General features: G+C 37.2%; 1 protein-coding gene across 2 annotated transcripts; it reads left to right on the top strand.

Annotated features, from left to right (window-relative positions):
- Positions 1–2,727: 2,727 nt before the first annotated feature.
- Positions 2,728–13,990, top strand: scn1ba (sodium channel, voltage-gated, type I, beta a). Of its 2 annotated transcripts, XM_079895563.1 has the most exons (6): positions 2,728–4,509; positions 9,344–9,510; positions 10,579–10,816; positions 12,305–12,446; positions 13,372–13,444; positions 13,534–13,990. In XM_079895563.1, exons 1-5 carry the CDS (start codon positions 4,458–4,460, stop codon positions 13,436–13,438), a joined length of 666 nt encoding a protein of 221 aa, XP_079751689.1. In that variant the 5' UTR covers positions 2,728–4,457; the 3' UTR covers positions 13,439–13,444; positions 13,534–13,990. The 2 variants fall into 2 exon arrangements, with proteins under 2 accessions (XP_079751689.1, XP_079751690.1); XM_079895564.1 differs by lacking the exon at positions 13,372–13,444 and having other exon boundaries at positions 3,045–4,509.
- Positions 13,991–14,358: the final 368 nt, after the last annotated feature.

Genomic DNA, 14,358 nt, shown 5'->3' with positions numbered 1-14,358 from the left:
CCAATGATGAGAGATGTTGATGTATCGGCTTAAAATATGCTTATTCTATTCTGTGTGTGGATGGAGCTTAAACTGCATAAATTTGATAAATATTAGAACCTCAGTGTGTCAGAAATATGGGGGGAACAGAATCCGACGGCAAAAAAAACCAGCTGTCGGAATCCGTTCCCCCACTCCCATTATGAGAGGTGTTGATGTAATGGCTTAAAAAATGCTGATTTTATTTTTGTGTGTGGATGGAGCTTAACTTGCATCAGTTTAAAGAATATATTTTTTTTGCCTTTTACTATGATAGGACAGTATAGTATCAAGAAAGTTGGATGACCAGGGACTTGAACTCGGTTGGCAATAAGCTGAAAAATTAATGAGAATCAGTGCACTGCCCACTTGGCTATTGGGTCTAGCAAATATTTGCAATGTGATATATATTAGAACCTCATTGTGTAAGAAACATAGGGGGAACAGAATCCGACGGCAAATAGTTCAGCTGTCGAAATCCGTTCCCCCACCCCAATGATGAGAGATGTTGATGTATCGGCTTAAAATATGCTTATTCTATTCTGTGTGTGGATGGAGCTTAAACAGCATCAATTTGATAAATATTAGAACCTAGGTGTGTCAGAAATATGGGGGGAACAGAATCTGACGGCAAAAAAAACAGCTGTCGGACTTGAACTCGGGTCGCTCAAAGCTAAAAAAAACCCCATATTGTCAGGGCACTGACCACTAGGCTATTGAGGCTAGTAATTTACTGCAATTTGATAAATATTAGAACCTTATTGTGTAATAAACATAGGGGGAACAGAATCCGACGGCAAAAAAAACAGCTGTCGGAATCCGTTCCCCCACTCCCATTATGAGAGGTGTTGATGTAATGGCTTAAAAAATGCTGATTTTATTTTTGTGTGTGGATGGAGCTTAACTTGCATCAGTTTAAAGAATTAATTTTTTTGCCTTTTATTATGATAGGACAGTATAGTATCAAGAAAGTTGGATGACCCGGGACTTGAACTCTGGTCGCAATAAGCTGAAAAATCAACGAATGTCAGTGTACTGTCCACTAGGCTATTGGGTCTAACTATTTGTTGCAATGTGATATATATTAGAACCTCATTGTGTAAGAAACATAGGGGGAACAGAATCCGACAGCAAATAGTTCAGCTGTCGAAATCCGTTCCCCCACCCCAATGATGAGAGATGTTGATGTATCGGCTTAAAATATGCTTATTCTATGCTGTGTGTGGATGGAGCTTAAACAGCATCAATTTGATAAATATTAGAACCTCAGTGTGTCAGAAATATGGGGGGAACAGAATCCGACGGCAAAAATAACAGCTGTCGGACTTGAACTCGGGTCGCTCAAAGCTAAAAAAAAATATTACTGTCAGGGCACTGACCACTAGGCTATTGAGGATAGTAATCTTCTGCAATTTGATAAATATTAGAACCTTATTGTGTAATAAACATTGGGGGAACAGAATCCGACAACTAATAGTTCAGCTGTCAAAATCCGTTCCCCCACCCCAATGACGAGAGATGTTGATGTATCGGCTTGAAATATGCTTATTCTATTCTGTGTGTGGATGGAGCTTAAACATTATCAATTTGATGAATATTAGAACCTCAGTGTGTCAGAAATATGGGGGGAACAGAATCCGATGGCAAAAAAAAACAGCTGTCGGCATCCGTTCCCCCACTCCCATTATGAGAGGTGTTGATGTAATGGCTTAAAAAATGCTGATTTTATTTTTGTGTGTGGATGGAGCTTAACTTGCATCAGTTTAAAGTAGCCTTTCATTTCTCTACAATTGTGGCTCACACACCTCAAATGAAAGTGTACCTCCCTCTAGAGGTGAAACACCGATATTACAACTGGCTTTAATTCAGTCCAAATGAAATTACTGTCTGTGGATTTACTCAAACTCGTTTCAAACCTGTAATTTCTTCTGGCAAAACGAAAAGGATACGATATCTTTGTGAGGAACAGATGAAAATTTCAGTCACTGAAACTCCCGAAACATGCTGTGTCGTGATGTTCGATTCGTGAATGAATCATGGTGAACCTTTTCATAACTCGGATCCAATTCACAAACAAACAAAACTGGTTCTCGATTTCATAGACTGGATTTTTGCTAGATTTTTTCATAGACTGGATCGATCTCTTTCTCACACAAAGTCAACGTTATGCGTTTTAGAATATCCCCTTCAGACGACTTGAAGTGGAGAGCACAAGTTCTATGGACCACTTATAAGACAATGCCCCCTTTTAAAAGCTTGATGGGCCTGCTTTCATATCTACATATCCCCTTCTGGCCATTCAAAATAATTTTGGATATTTTTTTATGTAAATGTGTAGCCTATCTGATTGATTTTGGGCAGAGATGCTGCTTCATATTATTAACGTGATGAGATTTCTCCCAATTTCTAGACTCTAGAATAATCTGTTCTCGAATGATCCGACAGCCTAGGCTACTCTAATGATTTAAGATAAGACGCGTCTTGCATCGCGATTCGCGCGTCACGTTTCAGTAGGCTACTGCGCCTCCGAATGAATAAACGTAAGGATGATAAACCATCTATTTACGCTGACTTGAAATTATAACTCCCAGAAATCATGCTTTCCATCCATCCCACTTTACTGCAATGCATCAGTCTGCATATCCCTCCCCCATCCCTGCTCACCTCCCAGTCCCTCCTCGCCTATCCCGAACGCAGCATCTTCCCTGTACAGAGCAGATATCGTCAATGAACGCACCACGTTTTGGCTTAACGCGTGGTGCTGCGGTCCTAACGGATTCTTTTGTGCATATCATAATTTCAAGACCGAACATTTATGCAGGAACGGCAGCACAATCTGGTTAATTTCCGTGAACCTGAAATAAACACCCCGCGTGACGTGACCAACGGATTGATTTAACCGCGCGAGCGAAGCGACTTCATCCACAGAGAAGCCGTTTTTTTTGGGATCCTAACCAACTGAATGAAGACCAAACGTGGGGAAGAAATGTTGTTTTGACTAAATACGTGTGGTAATCGGAAACGGTAGGCTGAGAGATATTCAAACCTCAAAACAAGCACCCTGAAGTCACGTAAGAAATAAGAAAAAGGCACGTTGTACCCACTGAATATTCAAAAGACTAAAGGGAGTGTATTTGAAATTATCTTTAATTCATTTATATGTAATGTAGACCCATGAATTATGTATTATTAACATATTTTTGGTGATCATTACGCGCTGTTAGACATGCCTTGATGTTTGACATTTGGAAATACAGACGCTTTGGCAAAAATAACAGATGGCATGAGTATATTACATCCGGTCATAGTAGGCTAAACATTTACTGCATGTGTTAGCGACTTCACATGCATTTATTTAAATGAGAGAAAGACACAAACATTAAACCAAGTATTGAATAGGCAGCCTGCTAAATCTACTGTTTATATTTTATGTACAGTGCAATGTAGGCTAAATTACCCCATTTCATACATTTAGCTGATCATTCCTATTCATAATTGTCTATAAGTCTATAACTTAAAGTTAAGATCAAGATCCTAAGAGATATATCATCTCATTCACTCATTAACATAAGCAATAATTCACAAAATACATAAGCAATAAATATAATTTAGCGTAGAAGCAAATGTCTTAATGTACGTTTGCATGAAGCCAAAGACACATAATCATTAAGGAGATCCATTTTCCAATTTAAACTCACTGTGGCAAAGATTGGATCACTTCAAATGTTTTTTTTTTTCTTCTCAGGTTAAATCAAATGATGTTTAATGTAAATTTATAACACAAAACCCTTAGTTAATGTCACTTGTCTTCCATTATCTGCATAACATTCTCATTCAAAACTAATCACAACCTCAGCTCCAAGTCTTCCACTGTAAAGAAAACAAGAAACTTTGTCGTTTAGTGAATATCTCTCTATATTTTAGAAATCAGATATTTTAGATATTCATCAGAATATTTAATCACTTAAAAAAGTTTATTAATATAATTATTAAGTAAGTACTGGCTAACAAATAAATAGGTCAAGAAGAACCGTTACTGACTGAAACTCGAGTGTGGCATCTCAGCTCTTTTTTCTTTCATGGAGTAACTGAATACTCTGGACTTGTTGGATCAATTTCCTGCACAGAGGGCGGGCGTCACATCTCTGATACTCCCTCACTGGACTCCCTTGCTCCTCATCAAAACACTCATCTCCCACCCGACAGGAAGGACAGGAGGAAAACATCATCTGTTTTCCACACTGTCAAGCTCATCTGTTCACAGATCCAGGGGACGCATTTCCTTCGCAGAGCTCCTGTCTCACTGTGGACTACTTGCCGAGACCTCCTGCTCTTCAGTTTGAGCCTGTTTTGTGTCTGTGTGAGTGTGTGTGTGTGTGTGTGTGTGTGTGTGAAAGACAGAAGCACGACTCTGAAAGCAGCGGCTGTCACCTGTGAGGATGTCTGCAGTGCGACTTCTGTGGGTCCCTGTCCTGTTGTGTTTAACACACGGTGAGTGTCTTAAGCGCACTATGAAACATTTGAGACACACATTTTAAGCCTCACACCCTTTATCTGTGTCTGTCTGTGTCAGTCAGGCCATGATAAAGCTGCAGGTACATGTATAGCAGGAATCCGCTTTCAAGATAAATTATATCATGCGTTTTTTATTAGTATTTTTATAGAATTTTAAAGTGTCTTGAATAGATAGATAGATGGATACTATAACACTATACACTATAATAAAGATAATTTCAGTTTACACAATATACATTATATAGATAAGCATTTATTATTATTTATAGATTTTTAATTTTATATTTCTATTTCATATATATATTAAATGATACTATATATATATACTATTTACTGTGTGTATATATAGGATCATTTAATATATATTGTAAATATATATAGGCTACACTATATTAAAATAATTATGTATATTATATACTCTATATATATATATATATATATATATATATATATATAAATCACTTTATCGTTATCACAAGAAATAGCTCATGTATTCTTGAGATTTTTGTAATGAATTATTAGATGTTATATTAAAAATAATATGCAACTGATAAATTGCTTTAATGACACTGATTTTTATTTTTATTTCTTGCTGGCCCAGTCAGGGCAATTTAACACCGGTCCAGTAATAGTATGTCTTTGCTTTTTGTTTAAGTCTTAGCTCAACGTGGTTGTGTTTATGGGTTTTGGGGTTCCTGTATTGTTGAGTAAAAAAAAAAAAACCAGCTGTCACTTTTAGTAGAGCATGTGTTGATGTTAAAATGGAGTCATGGGTGATCAAGGTGGTCCAGACAGAATTATAGCTCTTGCCCAAGCTCGGTTGCTTCTGTCACAAGCTGTTATTATCTTCCATTAGGTCGTGAATTCTTTGTTTTGTGTTGTGATTCTTGAATACTAGGTTTTATGGTGGGTGTTTAAAATATGTGGCTGTCGGCGCTTGTTCATAGCCTGTATATCTTTTGTCTGTGATTGTAAGAAGGGAAGTGATGGAAATAAATCGCTCTCCGGGGAACAGGTGTTGTCAATTATGCCTCAGTGATAGATGTCCTAGTTTACGCAGTGAGGATTTGTATCTCTCCTCTCCTCATGACTTGTGTCGGGACACCCATTATGAGGATATGTGTTCAGTATATCCTGTACTAGCAGGTTATGTAAACTGACCAGTTATCAGCTGCTATAATGTTAATTTTTTTATTATGCCTAACGAATGCAAGTCTTTATTATTTCATATGCTAATTCTCTTGAAGTATTGTAACTAAATGATACAAACCTTTTAAGTCACTTTTGTAAGTTTGTGTCTGCTGAAAAAAAAATTAATTTCATCTTTTTGCATGATGAACTGAAAAAAAATTTAATATTGCTTCATATTTCCTTAATACTAGGGAAGGAGAAAAATTATTGGTGCAGAAGGTTCAAATAAGAAAAGGAGAAAGTTCAAAAGGAGAGCTGTTACACAACTTAACTTTTTGGTACAGTAATTAATCTCACATGATCACCAAGAAATAGGGGGTTTAAGGAAATGTTTTTATTCAGATTAAACATTTTATTGGAGATGAAACGTAGGAGTGAGCAAAGGCAGATGGACAGAAAAATGTGTGAGAATGAAAGCGTGAGACAGAAAGAGAGTTCGCTGTGTTCGCCTATCTCCTTGTATTACACACTCTCAGAATGTCCAAACCACAGTCTCTGATTTGATCAAATTGTCACATGGTCAGGGCTGGTGTAAATTATTCCTAGCATTTATTGGCAACTTCACCATTATAATGGCACTACAAACGTATTACAGTGACATTCCCCCTTGAGCAACCTGAGGTTAAATGCCTTTTCAAGGGCACAACGGTAATGGCTTATCATGATGACTTCACCTTACGTATGAGCAATTATGATAAATGGTGATTCTAAGGCAATTAAAGATTACAGTGAAGAAACTGAATACATAAATCACTACTGTGACAAAACCAAATGACGAAAAAAAATATGGTTTCCATATTGCTTGATTCTTGCTGATCAAGCAATCTTTGATGGATCTGCTGGCCAACAGTCAAGACGGCACCGCTGAGCATTAGCAGACAGGAAGGCTATTTTGCTGATTAGACCTATTCGTACAGCCTAGAAAGGCTCGGGGGAGAAGGAAGATGGCGATTAATAGTTTAACAGAGGTTGAAAACGGTGGCCTAGAAACAGGCAAACCAATGAGGAGTGAGGTCTTTGTATTCTAAGCAGATTTTCAGCAGAATCCAGCACTGTCATGCTCCTTCAGAAAGCAGTTTTGCAGGCCTCAGGCACGGCAGGTCTGGCACTGTGGAAAACTGATGTGCATGTGAGGAAAGGTGTGTCTGAGTGCGTGTGTGTGCGTGTCGGAAAGAGGATGAGAGAGCGTGAATGCTAAATCTGGGCAAGGGTGAACGAGGACATATTATATGAAGGACTGTCTCTTGCTGGTTATTCCTTATGGAAATTGCAGCACACTCGTTATCCCAGCATCAAGAACCGATTGTGAGAATCCCAGTGTCTTAAAGCTAAAAAAGAAGAGGCTTTAGATCTGGTCGCCTGGGGAAATTTCACTGGCGTTTGCCATTTACCCTCGACTAGTGGGTCACCAACAGTATTGTTCATTGTAGATTCATTTTAGAGATTAGATTGGACGGAGATGAGAATATGTGGGTTCAACAGGACGATTGTTAGACCATAGTGACTAAAATACTGGCCAACATCATGTCACATATTGGGCGATGTATCAAAGAGCTTTTGTTTCTATGGAAAATCTCCACCCTGGAGCTCAGTGTTCGTCACAGATCTTTGCCATTTCCCAAGAGGCCAGATTGTATATGTCACTGCTATACAGTTTGAGACTGCTGGCTGGCATGGAAACCCTGTCCTCGGCTTCTTGTTTACATGTAGGAAGCCTGAATCAGCTCTCAAAAGGCTTTTTCTTCTCTTTCCTTGAATCTCTCATTGCACCACAGTGTTCCTGTAGCTCAAACAGTAGAACATGGTGCAAAGAAATGGGTTCAATTCCCAAGAAATGTATAACTGATTAAATTTACCTTGAATGCAATGCAAATTGCTTCGGATAAAAGCGTTTGCAAAATTGTATGTCTCTCACTCTCACATTTCCGTCCAAAAAAGCAATTGTAAAAATTCTACTAATTCTTTAGTGCATTAATTCAATCCTGGGATTAAGCGGGCATTGTGCAGTCTAATCTGGAATAAGTTGCATAATGTAATCTCTGTAAAAAGGGGGTTATGTAATGACCCTGCCCCCGCAGTGACATTGACAGAAGTTTAGACGGCAGTTTTTGACTGTCTGAGGTCAGCTTATTGCGTGCACACTGTCCCTCCTTGGCTTTTAAAGGGAAAGGGAGATGTCTCCTTTCCTCCCACCCTTTATTGTGTCCTTTGATGTCCCCAGAAAAAAATCCCCAGATCTTCTTTGCTGTCACTAAAAGTCGGCATGAAATCAAAATTCTAATTGTAAATGCATGTTATTAATCTTATTGTGAAGTATGCCAATCAGCCAATGCATAGAACCCAGTCCCTGTCCTACATTTTTTCCGTTACACTCGGATGCAAATTAAAAGAACAGATCTGACGTTACTTACATTTCATCACGACTTTAAAGATAATAGCTAAAAACAATAATAACACCGTTCAATGTAAATCTCAAAATTGAAATTCATTGTCATACTGTACATTCCAAAGTTGTGATGCCTCATTAAAATGAATAGTTTAATGTTTTGAATTAGTCATTGTAAAGAATTGAAATATCAGCCATTTATTGGCCTGCTTGTTTTAGGAATGTGTCAGCATGATGTGATCAGACCCTTCCTCCCCTTTCCTCTGAAACTGTAGTACTTCTGTATTGATCATTGTTTTTCCTCTCCAATCTACCCTTGTTCTTCCTCTCTGCAGCCAATAAATCAATAATCTGTCAATGATAATCAGTGATGTGATGGATGTAACACTGAAAACGTTTAACTCTCTGTTTCCCTCTTTTTCCCTTGTTTTCTTCCCTCTCTTGTCTTCCAGTTGGGGTGGCACCAATTTTTACTTTTTCATCCTTCCTCCTTTTCTCTTAGCAATCAAAAGCAAATTATAAATGTTGTTTTCCTGAATATTACAGTAAAGAGATGCCTGTAAAAAATCGAAACAGCAGGACGACTGTAGTTAATAATGTAAAGCTGTTGCTGTGATTGATGTGTGTGCAATGTTTCTTGTCCCTCATCTCATTGCACATATATAAATACTTCTCCAGAGGTCAGAATTGCAAAAAGATCATTGGTTGAGAGCGATGCAGATGTCTCTGTGGGAACAGCAGGGTGAAGTGTGAGAGAAAGATACTTGGAATATCAGGTGTGTTCCTTTCTGCAAGTGTTTGCGACTTCTAGGCATATATAGAGACGTCTATATATTGCATCTATATATGAAAATAGATGAATGACTCAAAAAGGATCACAGTTCACAACAAACTATTTATTTCCCCTCAAAGAATTTTGAAGACAAAAAAAAAAAACATTTAAGCAAATACTGTGGTCTGAGATGCACAGTTAATTAGGACTATTTTAACTGCACAATCAGTTTTTATGAGTGGAAATAAAGCTTGCAAGAAAATGCTCTGCCTTGAACTAAAAATGCCATCATGCATAATCCCCCCCCCCCCAGAAAAAGGGAATGCATGCAAGATTTAAACGTACTAATGCCTGTCAGTTCAAAACAAAATGTGGGCATCAGTAAGACTTAATAGAGCATTTTACGAACTGAAGAAGGTGTGTCTATGTTTCTGTCACTGAATGTCTTCCTCTTCCTGTAGCTTGGCTCTGCCACGGGGCGTGTGTGGAGGTGGACTCCGACACGGAGGCAGTGGCGGGTGAAGGCTTCAAATTGGGCTGTATCTCTTGCAAGATGAGAGGGGAAGTGCCGGCCTCTGCCACAGTGGACTGGTGGTTCAAGGCCACAGACGAGAGTGAATTTACACACGTGAGTATGAGACCAAACACCAGACTTTACAGCTTGACTTCACGTGTTTGAGAGACACAGATGCTGTTCCCCCCGCACAACGCATTACCTAAATGAATGTGCAGATGCCTTTTTACACGTGCAAAAGCTCTAGCACAGCTGTGTGGGTGCCTACTGACATACACACAGGAATCAATGACACTTAATTATTTCCATTGTAAAATAAAACATCCAAACCCCAAAGCAGATTTGAGACTGCTGCATTTTTCATGCAAGGACAATATCATGCATTATTTATGACCATCTTTGTGGCCAGAAGTGAATTACAGCACTTTACTTTGAGTATGTTTACGAGGAGGGTAAAGAAGTCCTCTGCCATTAGAACTAGTTATACTACCAAATAGTGTGTGAGATAGTTTAGCATAGAATATTACTAGAATTATATTTGTTATGTAAGAATGAAAGAGCATGAGATACACTTTTTGACTGTTTAATATTTACTTTTTTTTTTTAACATTTAACATAATATTTCTATTAAAATGTGAAATTATTTGTGTATTTAAAGTAACGCACAGCATTATTATGTCCTGCAATTTCCTACACTTTTGTGGGAATTAATTTCCATGACCTCTCCAGATATTCTAACAGGATAAGGTGTAATAAGGTGTAAATGTCATAAATGCATTCGATTATACTTATTAGAGTCTAACAGCAATTATGTTATCACTGTGGCTTGTGGCAGATTTTACTCTACTAAGACCAAAATCTAGCCTATGAACTGATTTAAACCAGACTAAAACTCCTTTCCTATAGATTTGAATCATTGCATTGACTTTGGAAAACCAAAATTAAAAATTACATGGCATTTAGAGCTTTATGACAGTTATCGTCATAGTTCTCTTCTGTAGACAGGGAGCGGTGTTGAGCAAAATACAGACAACAACAACAGTCAATCACTGACCGTGTCTCTTTTAACTGCTATTTATAGACAAAATTTTGGAGAATAACAAAAAGCTTGTTTTGGGTACTGAATCAAATATTGTGCTGGTTATTTGCCATAGAGGTCTCACTCTTATTTCTTACAATTAGATCTACAGTTATGCAGATATGTCAAGCTACATACTGGATGACCGATTCGATGAGCGCCTGGCCTGGAACGGCAGTAAAAAAACTGATGATGTGCAAGACGGCTCAATTTACATCCTCAACGTCACCTTCAACGACACCGGCATCTACCGATGCTATTTCGACCGCATGCTCTACTTCCCCTATTATCAGTCCCGCTCCAACACCACCAAGTTTATCACCCTCACCGTAGTGGGCCATGGTATGTCAGTTAAAAGAGAGTGAAATTTACATAAGAGGAAACAAATGTAAACAGGTTTTGAAATGTATTATACAAATCAGAGTTAGAGGGTTATTACATCATTGGCCTGACAGAACACACACACAATCCTCTGCAAGTGTGTTCATGAAGACAGATGAGTCAACACTGAATAGAAATGCCTTTGAAATGCCAAAAGCAAGGACACTGTCATTGCCTTTTCATGGCCCTGAAAGCAAAGTGTTTTCATCGCAGCAACACCAGGGCTTTCATTTCCTGTGTCCTTGACTCACCAATGAAAGCAAGGTGTTTTATTTGAGTTATTTGCATTTTTCTTTTTTCAATATTTGCATTATTTATATTGTGGATTGACTTAGCACCATTATACATTTTTCTTTCAGCTTTTTCTCAAATCAGTACTTTAACTGCTCCAATAATCCTAGTGTGTCATATGAGGAAAACTGTTTCTTATTTTTGCCACCCCTGCTAAAGATGCTGATCATGTTCCATATGTCAAGTAGTCAACTGTTGTTTTTGGTAAATAAAACTATTGTATATCATTTTTGTCAATTAAAATAAAGCTGAGATACAAATATTATATGAAAAACTTAACGAAAATAAAATATGTTTAAGTTGAAATACTAAAGCTACCAAAACTGAAAAAGACATAAAAAATAAATACTGTAAATATTGAAAAACTAATAACAATTACAAAGCCACATAGCAAAATTACTCAAATTAAAATAAAAACTGAAATGAAAATGAAAAATACCAAAATAACAGTGGTAGTGAAGTAGTGTAAGGGGACCAGGATCTATGGAAGCCTATTTCCACAAATAAAAATAAAACTTCTTTTGTGTCTTTTATTTCTCTTGTAATAATGTTATTTCTCACAATTAGGACTTACTGTAATCGTCATTTCCCAAGTAAAAACAGGCTTCAAACCCCAAACTAATATACAATTCTAAACATTTTGACAGCCAGTGATCACAAGGCAAAATCTCCTTTTTGTAGTGTATGAGGGTATTTTTGACAAACACTTTCCCCCTTCAATACAATGTAAAATAAATGGCCAAATTATCAAATTGTAATTTTTTGTTGGAAGCTACACTCAAAATCAACTTCTGAGGAATCTGAAGGGCCACGTGTTTGGTTTGACGCTTCTGCTGAGAACATGTCTGTCCACTGGGACAGAAGCCGTCTTGTCACATATGCTGACGGTGATAATTCAATCAGAATTCCTACATCAGCACTGATGTCACTACAGATGTGTATGTCTTACATAATACTGACTCTGAGTGCTGAAACCTGCACAAATATATTCAGAACATACTTTAAACTTCCTTCTATCAGTGTTTGATCATCATTTTAAGAGTAGCAATTCAGAATAAGTCTGATCAGATCACGATTAAGGATTATATGAAAATGTGAAAGTTCTGAAAGAACCAAATATAGATTTGTGAACTGAATTTGATCTCACTTACCCCCTAGCTACACGAGGCATGGCGTCCATCTTATCTGAGGTCATGATGTACGTGTCTATCATCGGGCTGCAGTTATGGCTGTTGGTGGAGATGGTCTATTGTTACAGGAAGATTGCAGCAGCGGGAGAGGAAGCGCTGAGAGAGAGCGAGTGAGTCACGTTTCCATTTTCTAAACACTTCCTCACGGTTTGCTCTTACTTGATGACAAACACCTGTCTACCACATTAGGGACCATTAAGGATGTCCTATTAAAACAGGATATTTGGGGCAAAATATACTGAAGGGCGAGGAAGTGGAAGATAAGCTGAACTCTTTCTGGAGTGCATTAAAGCAAACAAACATGTACTAAAAAACTTCAAATTAAATTTGATGTATTTAATTAATACATGTGTGTCAAAAGTTTGGAATAATTAAGGTTTTGTAATGTTTTTGAGTTAAGTCTCTTATGCTCAACAAGGCTTATTTGATCAAAAATACAGTGAAAACAGTAATATTGTGAAATATTATCAATAACATTATCATCAGTGTTGAAAACAGTTGATACACTACTATTTAAATGTTTGAGCTAGACACATTAAATTGATTCAAGTAACAGTAAATACATTTAAAATGTTAGAAAATATTTCTATTTCAAATAAATGCGGGCCTTTTGAACTTTCTAGAGTCTGTCTAGAGAAATTACACAATGATTTCTGTAGGATAATGAGACACCGCAGACTGGATTAATGATGCTGAAAATTCAGCTTTGCATTACAAAAGAATGTGTTATTTTAAAAATGTAATAATATTTCACAGTTTTACTGTATTTTTGATCAAATAAACAGTTCAGAAAATATGAATTATTCCAAACTTTTGACAGCCAGCGTAAAATAGAAGACAATTACATTTCCGCCTGTCTTTTATTAGTTCCCACTGCTTTTCTTCCTTCAAATCTATATTTCCCACAATCTCAAAAATGTCTATATCTTTCTACAAGCTGCTGCTCTCATAACTTTTGAAGTTCTTGTTGCTGTTCTTTTCTTCATTACCTTTTCTGTCCCTTCTGCCTTCTTTCCATCCTTCCTATTCTCTTAGGGCGGAATATTTAGCTATAACCTCGGAGAGCAAAGATAACTGTACAGGTGTAGCGGTGGCAGAATAACACAAGGTGGGATTGTTAAATGTAACTCTTATGGTCACATCCAGACTTCCTCTATTCCGTGTCTGTTTAACCATCTGCCTTTTGTTTCATTTCAGGTCCAAAAAAAGTCTCAAGCCAAAAGCTTGAAGCACCATCCATTATGACATCACCAACGGCCTCCTTCATCACCCACACCGGCGCTCTGCCATAACCACAGGGCTGCTCTTTTCACAACAACTGTGACAGAACCGCCATTCTAAACCATCAGGGAAATGCAGTCACACATTACGTAAAAAGTGTTGTTTTAAGGTCCTAGACAACAACTTTAAGGTTAACGAATGAATGATGCATTAATGATGCATGAGTCTCTAACACTGAACACAACAAATTGTACTGAACATGACTTGTACGTACATGTTTTAGCTTTTAACACCTTTTTTTACTTTTTTCCACACGACAAATCAGCTTTAAAAGTGATACAAAATGACTCACCAGTATATCTACTGAGCCAGAGGACATCAGAAATATTATAGTGTATAAAATCTGTCACTAGTATATTTACTGAGCAAGAGCAAAAAAAATAAAATATATATATAAAAACATGATCGAATTATATATGTGAAAACATATCTATTTATATCATTATTTTAAAGATCACAAATACATAAAGTAATATAAAAATAGGAAAATAAAAAAACATTAAAATATATATATATATATATATTAGGGGTGTAACACTGAACGTTCGAACTGATGCGGCGTTGTTTTAATGCAGAATTTTTCTGTATGCAGAATGTAATTTGAGTTTTGCACTTTTTGCACTTTTGGGTGGGAAAGTTGCATGTAAATGTATGAAATTCACGCCAGTATTTCTATTTTGCAAAATGCAAAACAAGTCTCCATTAATCTCCACAGACTTTGCTGAATGACGGTTTTGTGCC

The sequence above is a fragment of the Squalius cephalus genome (assembly GCF_949319135.1).
Source record: "Squalius cephalus genome assembly, chromosome: 15".
NCBI classification, from domain to species: Eukaryota; Metazoa; Chordata; class Actinopteri; order Cypriniformes; family Leuciscidae; genus Squalius; species Squalius cephalus.
The sequence above is the reverse complement of the archived record's forward strand: the minus strand, read 5'-3'. Positions and strand labels throughout refer to the sequence as shown.